At 42.6% G+C, this 19,921-nt stretch overlaps 1 protein-coding gene across 2 annotated transcripts in view; it reads right to left on the reverse strand.

The window, feature by feature from the left end:
- GFOD1 (Gfo/Idh/MocA-like oxidoreductase domain containing 1) overlaps nt 1–19,921 on the reverse strand; it is a 69,946-nt gene that overhangs the window by 25,438 nt on the left and 24,587 nt on the right. Inside the window, exon 2 of one of the 2 annotated variants that reach the window (XM_083824282.1) lies at nt 13,451–13,596. The exons of the other annotated variant lie outside the window; for it this stretch is intronic. Within the exon in view, the coding sequence (XP_083680408.1) occupies nt 13,451–13,466 (16 nt within the window). The 5' untranslated portion in view covers nt 13,467–13,596. The remainder of the gene's footprint in view (nt 1–13,450; nt 13,597–19,921) is intronic. 2 annotated transcript variants of the gene reach the window in all.

Here is a 19,921-nt window from a genome sequence, read left to right on the forward strand (position 1 = left end):
GAAAAGAAGCTGGACTTCACAGAAATTTGGATGGTTCCCTCCTGAGTCACATCCACTTGGGCTACCCTTTGGAAAAAAAACATGTTGTCTGTTCTCAACAAAACAGACCCTCCTAAGTCTACAGAGAATATTTTGTACTCCAACTGTTTGGTCCATGGCTTCTGTTGTTGCTGGTTTTGGTTTAGTTCATCTAAAATAATCCCTTCCAAAGTGAGAATCAACAAAACACAGGAATCCAGTCACCTGGTCACAATACCCTGCTGGTGGTAGGCAATGGCAGCACCTCCTCATCTCTTGCTCTTCTGCTTCCATTTCAGAAAAAACTCTGATGCATCCTCTCGTTTACAGGAAGCAAACATTGCCAGCGTTTGCGTTCACTGCAACACTGAAGAGTTTTCGTTGCCATGCAAATAACCCTCTAAAGCACAATAAGCAATGATCACATCCAGACAAAATATCAGCTGCAATATGCCTTCGTTTATCCACATTTGCTTCCTGAGCTGAGTCAGTAGCCTAGGAAAAATTGAGGGTAGGCAACGAAGCATCCATTGCAGAGAAGGTAGGAAGGCAATAAAGAAGCTGGTTTCCTGGCTTCTGGCAGTACTGTACAAAGCCAGGAAAAAGTTGATGATATTATATATTATATCAAACACAGAAAATGAAAAAAGGATCAACTGGGGGGGTGGAAAAGTTTGATTTAATACAGTCTCTAACTTAGGAGCAAGTTTTTTTTTATTATTATTTTTTTCAAAAAAGCCTGACAATTTCGCTAGTCATGGAGAACAGCTAAAAGGAGGAAACATATCAGGCAACAGCTGTCATTCACAGCAAGGACCTAGCAAAGGCTTAGCATTCCTGCACCTCCTGTCCCAGTGACAGTTCCAGAACAGCACACCTCCAGCTGTCAGATGGAAGCAATTATTAGTGTGAGCAAAGCTCCTCCTAGGAGGAAACAAATGAGCCTCAGGCACAACCTGATTAATGACTGCCCCCATGCAAATATGTAAACAGCCACATATTTGCTACCTCAGCTTAGCAAAACATTAAAGCTACGTGATTTTTATCCACTTGTTTATGCTGTTCTACCAAGCACTGGAATTACAGAGGGGATCTGGCCTCCCATTGAGGCCTGAGGGTGGCTGCAGAAGCAAAAAGCACAGAGCTCTGCTGTCCAGCTCTCCCCACCTAACTGTATTAAAATGCAGTGTCTGTCAGGGTTTCTTGTTTACTTGCTAGATGTAATTGGTTTACGCCCTCCAGTCCAAATTGCACATGAGAAGTATATTACTGCCTTCTCTACAGTGAATATACCAGGCAATGCTAGTGGCTTCTGCCTCCAAGTATCCCAAAATCCAAAAAATCATTTTTACTGATTATGGATACAGGAGAGATCTCTGCAAGGATCTGAGACGGCTTTACTTACGCGCAGTTGGAGGAACTGTTATTTGTACTTCCCAGAAGTGCATCAGGAAAAGCTTCTATTAAGATACCTCAGTTCCCTAATAGATGGGAACTGAGCGTGCTTCACTGTTCCCAGGAGGATTTCAAAACTCCAGCTGGTCTGAGCTTGGAGCATCCCTCCGGTTGTCCAAAGGAGCTATAAAAACCTCCACTGCATACCACAAGGAGTTTTAATTTCAGCCCTCTCCATCAAGAAAACCTTTCAATGCAGGTATGGAAACTTTGGTGTCTGCCCTTATACTGCAGTCCCTTAGGGTTATCCTGGACCTGCATCAGGAGCACTCAGAATTTCCCCCGAAGGAATTACATGGTTAAGTCCTGTCTTCAGCACTGGGCTTTTTCCCTCTGTAAAGCATTTCACTCAGATCTGGAAGTTTCAGCTGGGCAGCCCTTATCCGCTCTGTGGCTATTTGTCACAAGCAGCCACTGTGATTTCTCTGACATTCCCAGTGAAGCTAACACGGAAGACCACCTCAACACAACACATGCAAGATGTCCTCAGGCAGAACGTGAGTCCCAGCATCACAGAGGCAGAGGTCCAGAAGGGGCCATCTCACCGCTCCTTGGGCAAGAGCCTGCTCCAGTTGCTTTGCTAGGGCTTCACTTGACTTCCCAGACAAAATTACCCACAGCTTCTTCTCTTCACTGCCCTCTGGAAGAGCTGCTTGTCCCCATTTGCCCCACCACTGTCACTTCAGATCAAAATTAGTGGCAATGAGAACTCTGATGCATGCAAATGTGACTTCTGGCTGCTCAAGGCTTTTATGCTGCCATTCGGGGCCAGCTGAAGCCTTCACTAACCTCTTTGGTGCATATAAATGTATGTGGGCATAGAAAAGGGACAAAGCTTCTCCTCAGACCAGAGAAGAAACCATACAAGCAGGGACCTCCAAAGTCGCATGACGAGAGTGTGATGTATCAAGCACTGGTTTGTCTCGGCAGCCAGCTCCTAGCAATGCTTTACCAGATGATAAGTATCACTGATGCAATGCCAGGCTTCCGGGCATGTTTTAACCACATGGAAACTAGATCTCTTGTGGTCATTACACTGTGCCATTTGATCATGCTGGAGAATTAGAAAGAGTATAGTTAGCCAGTCCCACTGAGGAAGCCTTATGCCACCCCTACAGCTGCATATGGAGACAATACATAGCATTTTGAGGCTCTGCCTGCACACTTCAGCAAGTGCAACGCTTCATCCCAGAAATGGTTTCAGCTCACAGTGAAGTGAACTTTACAGCATCTGGTGTAACAGGCTTTTTCACATTTCACGCTTACCAATCCTTTTGGGAATGTTTGGGATAAAACATTTCTGTATCTATTATTGAGCTATATGTCAGACTTTTTAATCAAGTTTCATTCGATCAAATCCTTACGGTTTAGACAGTGAAGATATGAATTGGAGACTAAAGAAACTAACAGAACAGCTTAATAGAGGGGATATAGCTTCCGTTTCTTAACAGTTGGCAAACAACCTACAAACTAACTCAACCATGAGAAAACTTGAGACGTTCATTTATCTGTATTTTTTTAAGACAGTGAGATAGGACTAGCCACAGAATCATTTGTGGACTAATTTCACCAAGAAACAAAGTTCATGGGATCACACTTTGTGCACATTTGTTTGTAGGCCAGTATGTTTGTGCATCAGATTCCTAACTTTTTAGCATGCCCAGTAATTCCGGATAAGAAAAAGGAAAAGAAAGTCAGGTTTCATTAGTTCTGCTATTCACAGAGCTATCTGAATCCAGCTCAAAGATGTATCATGACCCCTGACTAAAGGCTACAGCTGTTCAGTAAAGCATGTCTTTATCTTTGCAGGTACAACGTATTACAAATGCAATGTGCCACGATGATAAAGCAGCTAAAAAAAGGGGGGGGGGGGGGGGGAGGGGGTTGATGTTCCATTCTCTTCTAATAAATGCAGTTGTTCTGACTTGGAAGGGATTTAGATTGAGCTTGCAGAGGTGCCGGTCAATACGCCAGGTGCCAGGCAGGGAAGAGGTAAGCTGTACAGGCAGGAAACAAAAAACTGCTAATGTGTGGCCTTTGCCTGATTCATCTTGAGTAACCCAGGAAGGGTGAATGTATCCAGGCCAGCAAAGCCAAGCTTGTTAGAGGAAGTCAGTAAGCACTGTCTAGCTGCAGGGAGCTGGACCATCACCTGGATACGATGCTCAAACACTGCTTACAGAGATGGTAGAAAGCCACACCCTGTAAGATGAAAAGAAAACAACTGGCAACCTCTGCATGCTGGCAAGGGAACTCATGCAATTGGCCAAGACAAGATACTGCTCCTTGAGTTGAAGAGGAAAAAGTGTCACTGAATATTTCAAGAAGGACTTTAAGAGTCCTAGTTATATAAAACAAAGTTGATGTCATTTAATAGCAATTTCTTTCAGCTTGACCTAAATCCTCTTTCAGAAATGCTTGTCTCCTTGTATGTCACAGCACTAGGAATACAATAAGCAATAAAACAAAAAAAGGATGATCAGAAGTCAAATTCTAGATTCTGATTTATTCAGTCACGAGGGCCCCAGAAGATTTCAATCTACAGCCAAACTCCAAACTGCAAGATCCCACGAGCATTCAGTCCAGCAAAGTCAGAGAAACAAGAGGAAATCTCAGGGCCCAGAGTTCACGTTCACCAGCCCCCCACCCCAGTAAAAGACCCAGCGCTGTTAAAACAAAATACATAACAGCAATACAGATAAGTGTAGTTATAGTATAGGTATGCTGTGTCAGATCAAAACCAGTCAAAATTTACAATTTTGATGAATTAAAGGAGTCTAAGGTGTTCCTTCATAACGTATGCTAGCATGTGTACGAGCGAGACAGAAAGGTGACTGAGTTAAAACACACGCCAGGTTTCCTACTTACAATGCAATCAGATTTTCTTCTGAGAGGTGGAGTTCTCCAGAGGAAGGTGCAAAACAATGAACAGTGAGACACCAGAGAAGGTCCCACATGCACTACCAAAGCTTTAAAGCAACCCCGGCTGTGCCAGTGTCACAAAATCTGCCAGCATCTTTAAAGGCAGCTCTGCAGCACAAGAGTGACATGAACCTGTGAGAGAAACACATTTCCATTCTGATTGCCTAGCACATGGCAGAGATGTGAGACCAGACACATATTTGGGAGTCAATGGGAACTGTCACATCTCCCACTTATGGTGAGGAAGGCAGCACTGCTAAGGGGACAAAGGCCTGCACAGCATGCATGCTGCCTGCTGGGAAGTAACATGCTTGTATCACAACTGAAAGCCAGCATACCAGGTTTCTAGAGAAAAGCACTCTGAGTCTTAAGGCTATTCCCCAGCTTTTTCAATAAGCACAAACACAAAAGAGTGGAAAAGACATCACTTCCCCCCCCCCCCCCCAAATCCTCAGAAGGCGGGGTTGTGTGATCCTCTCACAAGGAGGATCCTAAAAGAGCAAAAAGCATGCAGCAGTCTTGCCTAACGATCTGTTTACTCTATTAATATACAGTGACTGCTCCAACCATGAAAGCAGTTGCTTTCTGCCTGGAAGATGACCCAAAGGCCACAAAAGAAGACAAAAATTCATGGCAAAACAACCCAATAACATGTACTGAGCTCCTCACGATTTTCCAAATGGCCATAGAGAGGAACTGACAAAAATGAGAAATTAAATGAAATTATGTCTACAGTCTGTCAACTGAGAATCAACAGACAACCAATACCTGTTGTAACTTATCCTTGTGGTCCACAAGGACAGCACGCACATCAGAGAAGGAAAAGAACTACAGAAGAAAAGAGGGAATTCATTTACTCACACAGCTTGGTTGGACACAGAGGATTTGTGACCACGCGACACACATACACAAATGTGTGTGTCCATGAAAGACCTGAACTGCAGGGAAGAAGAAAAAGGAGCCAAGATTGCCATAAAAGCTGACTATTCTTTTGACTTTATGAATTTTATAAACCTTTTGACTTTATAAATTTTATTAACTAGTTTGGAAGGAGGATAAAAGTTCTCTTTTTTTATTTCCCACTCAAAAGAAGCCAGTCACTTTATTTGGGTCACCTCTGCCTACGTGGGGGTAGGTTTCCCTTCTGCAATGCTAACTTAGTTATTTATAAAATCTCTGAGCACTTTCATCATTACCAACCACAACATCCTGCAAAACAGCAGATAATCATTAATGATTGGTACAGCCAGTGAAAAAAGGTACAGAGAGAGTACAAGTCCCGGATTCATTTCTGCTACCTTCTGCCATGACAAATTTAAGCATCTAGTCTAAATTAATCATCACTCAATTGACAGAAATACACACCTCCAGAAGGCTGTTTACCTTATCTAATTTAAGCAACATTTTAGGATGGAGCCTGCCTTTCCACCATCTACCAAGACAGCCTTGGTACCCAGTCAAGACTAGACATGTATCTTTTAAACCAGATGCCTAAACAAAGACTGTTAAAGTTAATTGAGACAGGCTTCCACTATAAAGGACACAGAATATCAGCTGCAGGACAGAGAAGCTGATTTGCATCTCCCAGCTCTCAGGCTAATGGGCAAACTATTAGAAAGTCCCTTCCTGACCTGCATTATTTCATAATGCCTATTTGTCACATTTGTGCCTGGGCACAGAGGACACCTATAGAGAGAAGAACAGCTGAAAGTCACTCGCATGGGAGCTGTTCAAGAAATACAGGCTTTTCATTCAAGGTTTTGCTTACAGGATGCCTGCCTCCCAAAGCCCACAGCATTCGTGCCAGTCCTTCATGCCCAGTGGGTCACTGCAGGGCTTGACAGTGCTGGGGTGCTAAAGCTGGACTGCTCAGACGTGCAGTGGTCCAGTAGGTACACTCGGCTGGACAGCTGAAAGGAAGATGACTGGCAAGTCCAATAGTAAACAGAGATTGAGAGTTCAAACTCAAGCCTAAAAAGAGAACTTAGAAATGCTAACCCATGTTTAAGTGGTATATTTCTATGTCTTTGCCAATGCTTTCATGCGAGTTAGCCAAGTGCATCTTAACAGGCACAGAAAGATGCTCAGCGTAGGCAGAGGCCATGAAAAAGACATCTGGTCCAAGCTGTTGTACAACTTGCCTTCCTAGCTGGAGACATTTCAAGAAGAAATCTGAAGGGTGGATCAGGAAGAGAATGCACTGGGGATTTATTTCATCAGTAGGGAAGATGATGTACAGGCGGGCTGAGCTGAAGGCAATGACAGCACCGCAGTCAGGCTCTGCCATTCTTCTCTGCAACATCCCTGCATCTGACTTACTATCAATAGGCAGCTGCTGCAAAAACTGAAGCTCTGTTGAAATGACAACTCTATTAAAGGGGCAGATGGTCCTACAAGCAAATGTTTCACTAAGGACTGGGTAGGTATCATCAAACTCCTTTCTCAGTGACTCAGATGACAGCTGATGTCCCAGGAGATATTTCACAGAGCTGCTGTACTATGTAGCCAAGGGGCCAGGAATATTCCTGAACATGACTTGACTTAAAAATATAATGAAGATAGTTGAAACACAAGCCTGTCGGTATGGTTAGAATACTTGGTAGCAGCTTTTATGACAGCCATGGATGAAATGTGCCACTTTTGGAAGGCAGCCAAACTTCTTACACATGGGAGTACAGCTGCACCATAAAGCCTCTGTAGCTTTTTGGATAGATTATCATTCATAACATAGTGGGAAAAGGCAGAAAAATTAAATGAGGAATGTGCCAAATGGACCATATTTATCCTAGAAAAGTGCTGATCTTTTTGAAACACTGGAAGTGTGATTCATAGGACAAGTTTTACTGGACAAAATTTTGACTGTAAACTAGCTCTCCTGTTATCTTGATAGAAAATTTTGAAATTCAAACTAAATATTGATTTATGTTGTCATTTCTCCCTGCACACAAGGAATTTAGAATCAAGTAATGCAATGCCTTTCACATGTAATGCTTTTTTCAGTTTTCTCCTTGCCAATTAGAAGATCAAACTTAATATCCTCAATTATTTATAACTTCCAATAAAAAACATGGAGATTCTTGGAGCATAGGTCAAGAGGGTAAAACTCAACAGCTGATCTCTGCCAAGAGCTATGGCCTCTAAGGCTTTCAAGAAAACATCTACCAAAAACAGCATACAACTACCCTGGTTCAAAGTGTGCAAACAACATTCAGAGGATGCAGAGGCTGAAATTCACATAAAGATGATCACCCAGTAAGAAAATGGGTTCCTTCGCTGTTCCAGAGGGAAATGCCAATGACAGCCACGACACTGCTTACTGTGCAAAGTTAACCCTCCATCTGCAGGGAGCAATGGCACATAGAAGGTTGACAAAAATAATCATTACAAAACTGATCATTAGATTTAAAAATCCACGTGGCCAAGCTTAGGAACCCTCAGATTCATTTCTGATCTTAAACCATTAATCGTAAACCATTATCTCAGTCTAGCTATGAATTTTGTACAAGGAAATTCCTGCAGTTCTTCCACAGAGGTAAGCTAGTCTTTACTCTTCCTTTTTAAGGCATTGACATTTACATTGGCAGGACACAAGGCTACCAAGAAGACCCTTACATCTAATATGCACATGTGTATGTACACAAATAAGCATCACGGGTTCAGATGCAACAATGCTGCTTACTGCCGTGAATAGTCCCTGCAAATTCACAGGATTGTTCTTGGTAACAACACAGCTGGAAATGTTCGCAGGGCTAGAACCATGTGTTAAACCATTTTGTTCAGAAACGGAGGTAGTGCTGTCTTATTTTGACCCACCCTATCTTTGTTTCTTCTCTAACGTGCCACTCATATTTACAGTATGAAACAGAAAATACATTACAAACTGCTATTAGTTTAGTGTTTTTACGTTGACATGTATTTGCATGTCAACGTCCACTGAGCATTCAAACTGGTAGCTTTGGTGGTTCTTCTGTGCAGTGAATTCTGGAGGGTCTTAGTTCCACCTTCAAGCTCCATCTTCATGAAGACTAAGGGCCTCTTGAGTATTTCTGCTTTCTGCATTTAAAGCAGGATGAACCACAAAAGTTACACAGATGGGCAACTATGATAATTAAGGGGACAGAGGAGCTGCTTTATGGAGAGACTGAAAAGTCTGGGAGTCTTTTGCTTAAAAAAGAGAAGTCTGACAGGGGATACGATCAAGGTTTACTGCAGTGGAAATGGTATCCATAGGACTGCTTTTCACTGCATTTAATAATGTTAGATGCAGGACGCATTCACCTAAGCTAGCAAGAAACCAAACCATTTACAATTATTGAAAAAATTAATAAAAGAAGGCACATTTCTACTGAGAGGGTAGTGAACTTCTGGAATCTGTTGCCACAGCAATGACCTGCAACATCTGCCCCAGGCAGACAGCATCAGCAGGTTCAAAAAGGGATTAAACAAACCCAGGAACAATGAGTCCATAAACAACCAGAACAGGCAGGCATGTTCCTGATAACATACCAAATACAAGAACTGTGTCTGCAGGAGACTACAAGGGAGAAGACTGCAGGCAGCAGCCAGGCCCCTGCACTCTCACTGAACAACATATCCAGTTCCAGATGTGAACCCAGGTGTGACACACTTGGGTGTTTCTTAACCTGATTATGCCTGATTGCTAGGTGGCTGCTAGTTTGGGATTGATTTTCACAGCAACCATTAACTCACTTGCAGTTGTGGCTGCTCAAGAAGTCTCTGTCAAAGGGCATCCATAAAGGCAGCAGCCAATATTCATGAAACCTACTGAAAAGCAAGACTATAAAGTTTTTTTTTTTTCCTTTTATCATTCTGCAGGGAGACAGGCTTATACCAAAGCAGCCTGATTAAAGTTCATTCCCACCCTTGAGCGGTCCACATGACAGCCTAGCTTTGCAGGAACACATGTTCTCCGTGGCACAGCAAGCAGCATCAGGATGACATTAGGAATAGTAATTACAAACATGCCTGCCAGGCCTGGAGCTCACATGCTCTGAACAATAAGAGCAGGAGGACACTGAGAAGGAACTTCAACAGATGTCTGATGACATGGAGGAATAGCTCGCTTGCTGACTCCATCACTGTTTTTCTATTGTAATAATTACCTGGCATGCAAAGCCTTTGTACATGCTTTGTACAAGCCTGACACTGTCCATCCTACAAAGAGTTGTTTATGCTTAGTGGCCTTCCATACAGATGACTGGCATCAGTGACAGGAAGAATGATTTTTGTGTGGCTCTCCTCATTCTTATTTTAGCTATCCTTCATCTGCATCTAATCTCTTGGCATAATGGTAGGGGCAAAGAATAGGTCGGTAGGAGTCTTACTGCAAAAAACCAACTCAAGCAAACTTCAGCTTAAGTTTTAGGAAAAATCATCTTAGTCATATCTCTTGTTTGCTGTCCACATATTAAATGGATCTTCAAACTTTGGCTCCATGTGTAATTTGGTCATATGAACATTCATGTGAAGCCAATTTGTTCAAGCTGAAGAACTTTACTGTTAAATCCAGATAGACCCCGAGACAACAAAAAAGACTGACTTCTAAGTCATGGTGAAAGGAGTGTGACCTACATAATTGAAAACTCTGATTCATCCCACTTTGGACCATCTTAAACCTCTACGGTTTACTGGCTTGTACTTGTGTTTTTTCACTTTGTGTTTTTTTGTTTGTTTTTTACTTTACTGGCTTGTACATGTGTTACATTAAGAAGAATAAACAAAGAAACACCTCATTGCTTTTGGGTACAGAGGTTATTTAAAATGGAATTGCTTTGTAGTATGGGAACATAGGACTCTATCCTGATTTGGTCAAAGTTGAAGTGAGCAAAGTTTGTAACTTGCTATGTAGCTAAAACAACCCTTAACCAGCTCAAATGCAAACTTACTAAGATTGTTTATGAAGTGACTGACATTTCAAGAAGTTTAGTACTTGCAGTACCCAAACCAAGGTCAAGTCCCTTTCATTTATTTTCCTCTTGGTCACACCACTGCACCCTCACTGGTATCGCACTGGCAAAGATGACAAGAATGAAGCCACCCCCCTTCAGAGCTGGTTAAAACACACAACAGTTTTTGTAACTAGTCCCTGAGGCTCCCTAAGCTCCCTGGATACCAGAGAAATACCTATGACTTCCTTTGGATTCCTCCTGATTTCCACCAAAGAATCAAGACCTACTGTATCACCTATTGTCAGTAGGAAGATTAGCCCACTACTACAAAAGAATGAATTAAAGGAGGGGATCATGCATATATTTACATTGTAAAGGTTTTCTGCCTTGCTCTAGGCAGAAAAAAACATCAGGGTTCCACCACATGTCTGTGAGAGGTCTTGTTGCAGCAAACATAGCTGTTCTTAAGCTAGTTTTACCCTACTTAGTGAGGCAGGCTCATGAAGAGGCTTACCACTGTCTCTCCAGTCACTGCTGCTGGCATATCTCTCTACTACCACCCCGCCTTCACCTCTCTGTGCAGGTACCATCCTCTTGGTGTGTCTACACAGCATACGAAAGAGTACGTAGACTTCCTGCAGCCACCTCCAGGCAGGCTTTGAAGAAGTCACAGCAGGCTTTATCATGGGTAGCAACCTACCAGGTACCAGCCTACCAGGTATCGTTCATACTACCTGTTGTCTTGTGTTCCACGAAGCCCATGCTGCTATGCCCTTACTGATGTCACTGTCTGTACTATCGTACCACTAGCACAGATACACCCGCCGGCCACGCAGCATCATCGCACCCTGCTTGGGTAACCAGCACCACGTGAGCTCGGGCTTGTCTACTGAATCCTGCCCTGACCAGCAGAGGATTCCTGGGCAGGACTGTTGTGAAAAGCCAGGCTTTTAGAAATTGTGTCATAGGGAAAGGTACAGTTTTTCCTGTGAAATTGGTGACCCTCTGCTGTCGTCATCATCAGTACATGTACACATATTCTGTGCTGTAGATGGAAAACAGTATAGATGGACAAAAATTCTTCTTTTTTTTGTTCTTCCCATTTGCTGTTTCTGCATTTAAGGCCACCATATGCATTATCAGCCCACCTCCCAGAAACTTCTGCAGGGTTTTCAGACAGCAACACTGGCAAGAAAGACATCTTCAAAATAGAAAAATGTGACAAATAAGAACATAAGCTAAGGTAGGACCTGTTTTCTTCTTCCACTTTATGGAATACACCGAGTTTGCATTGGGCTCCCATGTGCGGAACACAACACAAATATAATAGTTGATAGCCCCAAAATAACACCCACAGGGGAGACTTTTAACCTGTTTTCTCCAAGTTGACTCAATTCCCAGGAGATAGTGCCCCTTCAGTGCCAGGATGAGATCCTCCTCCTTCCCATCACAGCAATGTCAGTGTGTAAAAAGAGCCGCCATCCTCTTACACCATGCAACACTTGTCACCACCCACTCCTCCCACCTCACAGCTCCTCAAGACACTCATTTCTGTTCCCAGAATATATCTTCCAGACAGAATCAAAAGTGATTTACATCTCAGCAGGAAGCCTACGTCCTTCCAGACACTACTGGCTTGGTTCCCTTTGTTTAAACAAAAGATTTTCCCCAAAAGCTACATGGGCTCTTTAGTTGTTTTGTTCTGTGGTTTGCTTATAGAAGTCTCTTGCTGGAAGTATGCAGGGCTCGCTCTGAGGCTGCTCTAGTTGGAAGAACAGACAGAAGAAACCTCCTGATGATTGAACATGTATTGTTCATATGGATATGAGGTGATAGATAATTTGCTTCTGCCTTGCTTCGCTGACTCTTACGAATGCACTGCCTTGAAAATGCTCTAATGATGAAAGTTACGCCACTAGAAGAGCTGGATGGCTTCATGCTATTTCTTTCTTCCAGCATCAGAATATGTTTCTGCACTAAGATTTAACTGATTTTGTTTAACCTACAACTTCCTCCTGGCCTGTCCTTGTGCTCAAGGTCATAAGGAACATATACATTTACTGACTTTGAATACAGTCCTTTGGCCTTGAAAGGAGACTACAGATGCTACAGGAAAATAAATAATGAACTAGTTTAGGTCACTGACCTTCTGAATACAGCCTACAGCAAACCAGGGAAGGTAAACCTGGTAAGGCTTACCAGGAAGGTAAGCCTTGCTCAAGGCTAAAATGTTTTACAAAAGCTACCATAATCCAGGGCTGACCAAATCATATGGTTCTACATCCTGCTAGTCCCTGCATCACATAAAAGCTTCCAAAGAGCAAACAAACATCAAAAGAAACAGGGCCAGCTATGAAACTCCCAAAGTATTCCTGTTCCCTGAGCTCCCGCCAGGCACTGTCTCCTTCTACAAGTGATGCCTTGGAGACACAGAAAGTATGTACCAAGGAGGAATGTCATGTGGAAGCTGCAAGCACTGCCCAACTTAGCTTACCAAGAGAGAAGAACCAAATGCCAAACCCCTCCAAAACTGTTCTGGATGCAGCCCGGGGCAGCAGGCATCGTCATTAAAGCTGGTGTCTCACCCAGCCACCCACCTCCTGCGCAACATGGCCCACATGGCAGGGCACCAGAAAAGACGTGGCATAAAAACATCTTTGCTGTAACACAGAGCAGGGCTCTGCAAGCTGAACACATCAGAGCTGCTTTTGCACTAACATTAATCTCTCTGTTTAGTTACTATAGCAAAGCATTTCTTGGCAATTCACAAGAAGCCTTTGTTGTCTGTTTCGCAGCCTCTCCACATCTGAAGGGCTTAACTGATTCCCCATGCACAGTAGGCCTTTTCATGCCATGCACAGACCGGTTACCACAAGAGACACGGCAACCCAAAAGCTGAAGAGGAAGACGTTTTCATTTCAGCACCTAGATAACACACAAATAATGGTAAGCTTCTGCGAGCAAAAAGCAGGAACTGCGGGCAAAGCCACTGCTGTGTTTTCTTTTTCCCAATTTGTTTCCTGCTGGATCTCAGAGAGCGCAAATCACTATGCTTGATAAAAGCTCTACAGTCTTTTTGTTCAAGAGAAAGAATAACTTAGTTCTACTGTGCCAAATTCTGGTTTGGAAAATTACCATTTACCTACCCGTGAACTTCCCCATAATGACAGCAAGCGTAGTACTCCCTCCCTTGACTCAGCGAGCACGGGCAGCGCTCCTTTGTGCCTTTTGACAAGTGGCACCTTTCAGCTCTGCAAAGCCAGCAGTTCAGAAATTGGTGAATGAGCTCCCACTGTCCGTGGAAAAAAAAAAAAAATAATAAAAGATCAGAAATACCCTCATAAATCCCAATGCGCTTTACAACATATGTATTTGCCAGATTCAAATGAATTATGAGAAGGATTCACACTGAATGCAATCCACAGAAGTGTGAACTGTAACAGCAGGATGTATTCAGTTTTTGCCTTAAAAAAGGAAATGCCACCTGACAGCTGTTTTTCCCACGAAGATGTGTTCTTACATCTGCAAGCTACGGTGCAAAATTTCAGAAGTGACCTTCCGTTTCTGTATACCCAGAATATTTAACCACATAATTGAAAGAGTACATCTCTCTGGCATAGACATGGGTAAGGGAACTTCAAAAAGCCCAGCTTCATAAAGTCCAGCTTCATAAAGCCCAAGATCTCCCCAGGTTATGGTGGTGCTGCCAGCCCTGCATAGCTCTGCTCACTCTGGACTCCTAGGTCTCCTGGCCATCTGACAGGCCTAAACAGTAATTTTTTTCCTGTATTTTCACATCCAAAGATTGGAAGGGACCATCCCATCATTTCAAAATGCTATCTACAGACAGTGGTTATTAATTGCTTTCTGAGACTGGACTGCACTGTAATAACAGCTAGCAAGATGCCGCAATGGTTAGTAATGACAGAATTATTAAGGCAGGGAAATGAGCAGCAATAATGATGAGGTGTAAGGACAATCGCTCATTGAGACGGCCCCTCCGTTGTGTTTTTTTTTTTTTTTTTGATCTGATGAATGCTACTGACCTCTGTACAGGGCTCAAACACCTCATCACGTTTTATTTTATTTATTATTTTTTGCTTGCTTCAGCCTGATGCCTCTTCGTAATGAACGGGAAACTGCAATGTTAAAATCAACAGTTCCAGGAGCAGACACTGATTTTGGATGACTCTGAATTTAAGAGCTCAGCACAGGATCCTGCAGCACTGCTGTTTCAGGTGTTTTGAGCGATGAAATGAGCGAACGTGTTCCACAGCCATTGAGATCAGGACCAAGGGATCCCCCTCCTTCCTTACCATTCCCTTTAGAAGGGAACTCCACTGCCAGTGGAGCTTGGTTTGTAAAAGTGGAAGCCACCAGAAATGCCATGAAGCTGCCTGGGGACTCCACGTAAAACATACCCAGATATCCTGGCGATGGGTTGCAATTCATCAGTCTAAGTATCAACAGACAGACAAATGGACAGTCTCATCTCTGCAAGGCCAGTCCCTATGTAACAGAACTAGTGACCTACAAACCCACGCTTTAACCACAAGACCATACCTCCCTTTTACTCATTAAGTCATCCTCTGTGACTGTCAGTGATGATACAGCATATTCTTGCCGATTCTCCAAGGTCTTAAATGACTCAACTGCTTTAGTTTGTATGTGCAGTGACACTTTCTATGACTATATTTAGTTTTAGAGAGGGTCTGGAAAAGTGATATCACACGGGAATGAGGAAGTATTTATCCCCCAACTGGAAACACATGATGATGATGTAAAGCTACTATTTGGAGAGCTCTATTTATACTGTTGTTTCCTGAATCTAATGTGACTCAGAGAATCTCCGGACACAGCATGGTATCACAGCTGTATTCTGCTGCAGCCACTGACAAAGTTTCGCAAAAGTTTGACTAACAGCAAGCTACCACTGCTCTATGAAGCAAGGCTGAGCAACAGATGCTGAGGAAGACTCACCAATCTAAGAACATTTGCTTCCTGGATAAAAAAATAGCATTTGAACCTGATTTATTTGGTTGAACTTTTCCTCCTGTGACTTCAAGTCTCCTGACTCATGAGTCAAACACCCTCTATGGAAAAAAAAAAATGATGCAAAGTCTATATAAAGACATGTAAGGGGAAAAAACCACCTTTGACAAATTCTCTGCCACAATGAATCCTCCATTAGTCACTTGGTCAATGGATTTAAACTCTGTATAATTAATGGTAGACCAGTGACAGAACTATATGGGAAATACCTAACAACCACCATATAATAAATATGCAAGGACAGTTAGTGCAGAGTGAAATCTGATTTCACTAACTGTTGCTTGTTGTGATTTTTTTTTTTTTAAAACAGATCAACAACTGCTTTCCCAAAGACAATTCCTCCTGCTTCTTGACAAGTCAGGCATTTCTATGATCATCACTTTTTAGAAGTACTCCGTGTAAGGCTTACAAAGGCAGAGGAGATCCAGCTGCAGAATAAGTTCCCAGGAGTAAATCTTGAAAATCTGGCCTGAATGTTTCCCAAAAGGACCGCTAACCTTTTTGCTCAGACAAGAACATGGCTCCAGTTAAGGGAATGATATTCAATTACTTCCCCTTCTTTTTACTTTTAAAGAAACAAAACCAGAGCACAACTCTGTACTCTGAGAGCAAGCAGACAGAAGCTCTATAGCCATGACTAGACTGATGTAGCAGACTGAGGAAGAACAGAGAAAAAGACGTTAGGAAGAAAAACAAGAATCAAAATTTCACATCTATGAGTACCAGTGATCTGCACTGAATTACATCAAGCCAGTTTGAGATGACAGAAAGGTAAACTGGCATTAGCATTCCTAACAATATTAATATTACCTAACATTTTAATTAATATACTCTAATCGCTCTTGCAAAGTCGAGGCAAAATCCATCAGCAAACACAGGATCATCCAAGATGAGAGGTTCCATGAGCAAATCATCATCTAATGACTTTAATACACTATGTGGATCTTTCTCTAATATATCCTCTATTTCTAGGCCAGCCTTGTCCCCGGAACTCATCCGTATCTGCCTGTAACAACTGGATTACACTGTACACAGTACTGGTCTCTCTACCAGTGTGTGGGTAAGTCAGAGCACAAAGTGACACCCAGTCAAATTGGCAGCCATTTTACACTCACTTTGCACAAAACAGCCAAATGGAATAGCGAATCGAGCCATACTGATAGTTTGCATTTGGCTAAGAGCTTATTCACCTCTTCAAAAGTTTAATATTAAACGAAACGAAACCACAAGGTGACTGAACGATGCTACACTGCTCAGTTCTTAAGGGCAGAAACTCCCAGTGATTACAGATACAAGCAGGATGCCTAAATACAAAATAGGAAAAAAACAGGGGAAAAAAAAGAGAGGCTCAGTAAAGAGGGGATCATAGCAATTACCTTCCTCAAAAGTGTTTTCTTTTTGCCTCGGTCATGCCAGGAGGAAGTAAATTTTCTTCCAAAAAGGGAAAAAGAGCTGGGATAAGTCTCCACAAACACCTCCAAAATATTGTTTAAACTTCAGGACAAATGGGAAAAAAGGACCAGCTACCTGAAAATCCTCATGTTGCTGTATCAGTGAGCAGTCCTCAGTGATCACACACAAGCAAGGGAGCCATGTGGCCCGGGGTTCTCTCCAGAGACACCGTGGATGTAAAGGGTCCCCTGCTACCACCCAGAACAGCCTTACATTTCTGCTTTCACAACAGCTCCCGTGCTAGCCCCCCAGCTCTTTGCTGGGCCACCTGTGCTCTTTTATATCCCTCATAGTCCCCAACCTAGAGGAAAAATCCAGGATACGTCTTGCTGCTGCGCCCTATTCAGTGTCCAATCACATTCCCTATGAAGATGTAAGCCACACCTGCAGGCAAGATCACAGCCAGCCAGCACCCGGGTAAGCTCCTTAGGACAGCCTGAGAGGAGTAACAGAGCAAATTTTGTATTTTAACTGGGTGTATGCTGACTAAAGATTGGTTTCTGAAACATCTGCTTATTTACTTCTTCACCATGAAGTACGGCTTTTACATCAATATTGCATTTCCTCAAGAACTGCGTGCTATTGGTAAGTGTTTAGGGTTTTACATTAAGAAAAAGCTGCATATGTTTCAGTCTTCAGCAAATAGTTTCTCTTGTTCCCAGCCCCCTTTTCTTTTAAGTTTTGGCAATCAAAAACTTAAGACAGTTGCAAAATGCTTGCAATATAATCAGAACCAGATGATCTCCCTTAGCCACAGCTCGCTTGCTAAGCAATCCCACACCCCAAAAATATATAGTCTAGAAAAAAAAAAAATTACAATATCAAACCCACTTTTGTTACTACTGACATCCTTAACAGAAGAAAAAAAACACTGCACTCCCATAACTGAGCAGCAGTGCTGGCAGTGAGTGATTAATCGCCATATACGTTCCTTGTCTCATTCCTGTCACACACAGTTAATTCAATTGTTTGCCAAGAAGTGAATGCTAATATAACCGTTGATTGCTTATATTCTGTATTACAGAAACACTGTAACATCATTAAACACATAGCATCCAGCATCACTAATGTGACCTGACAATACTACAACAGCATTAATGCAATTGTTCAGGTTTTCTCCTGAGACATATAAAAGCCTTAATTTTTATGATTGTCCAGACCTGATTTCTCTTGCTTTACTCATACGCTCCTTAACATTCTCTCCAATATTCTGTGGTCTACTGTACCCTGAGCAGCTTTTCTTCTCTGCAGTTTATCTCTGGATGATCTTATCAGCAAATGAGTTCAGTTGTATCTGAACTGATGATGCACAGATGAACAACTATTTCCAGACTTCTCACTTCCAGTGCTCAGTGAATTGTTGGTCTGTTTTTGGGACAGATCACCCAGAACTTCCACCCTCTGGCTCAAGCACAACACAGTAGAAGAAAATGTTTTACTTTCCATCAGATTTCACCTCTTCTTACTTTTCATCCTGGAGACAACTCAACTCAGCCCTGTATCACCAGCTGTCCCCTTGGACATGCACTTTTTAGGTCTGCACATCTGGATTATGCTGAATGTCTTGCTTAGGCAGAGCTTCTCCTAATAGCTGTTCCTGGTATTCCTCAGCTCCACAAGAGGATGCTTTTCTTCCAGACCAGAAACATGCCTCTCTGCCATTTTTTAGCAAGTGTAGTGACTGGACAAGGGGTAAAAGTTTTAAACCTAAAAAAGGTAGGTCTAGATTACATATAAGGAAGAAATTCTTTACTCAGAGGGTGGTGAGGCACTGGAACAGGCTGCCCAGAGAAGCTGTGGATGCTCCATCCCTGGAGGTGTTCAAGGCCAGGCCAGATGGGGCTTTAGGCAGCCTGGTCTGGTGGGAGGTGTCCCTGCCCATGGCAGGGTGGTTGGACCTAGGTGGTCTTTAAGGTCCCTTCCAACCCAAACCGTTCTGTGATTCTATGATTCACTTAAAGAGGGTTAAGCTAAGAGAAAAATGGGACCACCATTCCCAAAATTACAAGTGGAGTAATTAGTAGCAGAAAACACACTTTAAACTTCTTTGTCTATTTTAACAGACAAGGTAGATGGGGCATCCTGCAAGCACTTTTTACGCAGCATCTGTGCAATTCCTCCTTCGTCAGGCTTCTAGCACCTGACATTTCAGTTACTCTGGTGTTGTTTCCTCAACTCCTGATAAAGAGAAACTTGTTCTCCCCCTTCCAGAATGCTCCAGTAGAGATCACTTTTCCAAGCCTGTCACTATCACCTCACTGCTGTCTGCACCAGTTCTCTTCACATACTTTTGCATCAAACATAAGCCTCTTATCTTTGGTTTCAATGCTTCCATCACTTATCCTCACCCTATCTATCATTTCTCACTCACTACGGAGATATTGATTCCTGCTTCCGATCAGCCTGGGAAGCCTTCCACTATCACTCAACTACCAGACCTTCCAACAAGCATTTTCATGCTTTCCTACCCCTACTGCCTTTCTCCTTCATTTTTTTGTGTGTAAACTTCTCAGCACCACCTTTATCAGACCTGACATCTGGCATGCAAAATGCGTAATGCTGTTGTCTTCTCTGTCCTCTCCCATGTATCATCTATAACCACATGTTATATACTGATTTCTCTTAAGAGGAAAAGCTCTGCAGACAAAATCAGATTTCTGCTCTGTGCTGACAGTGCCTAGCAAGGTGGAGTCCTGCTCATGTGCCAGGCATGGCCTACAGCATGGCAACACGTAGCACGACAATGAGTGGTAATGTACAGTAACAGTGAAGACCTAACGGACAGCCATGTGCATCTTGGCTTGTTCTGGATATATTAAGTCTGTGTACCAAAAGAGCTGAGAGGTAGAAGTGAGCAAACAAAATACACCACTATATTTGCTCATCTTGGTTATTTGGGTGTAAACCTGCAATTTTAAAATAAAATAAATATTTTAGAATGTGTATCAATTTAATTCAGTTAGCTTACTAGTAGCCACCCACAGGAACAGGAAACTAGCACAGTCTAAACTCTAGATTCATTCTTAAAACCTTTCCTAAACACTCACAGATTCCCCAGCCTGTCTGCTATGAAAAGTTATATTGTTAACATGCTTTATTTTAGTTTAGCTTAT

The sequence above is a fragment of the Anser anser genome (genome assembly GCF_964211835.1).
Source record: "Anser anser genome assembly, chromosome: 2".
In the NCBI taxonomy this organism is placed as follows: domain Eukaryota; kingdom Metazoa; phylum Chordata; class Aves; order Anseriformes; family Anatidae; genus Anser; species Anser anser.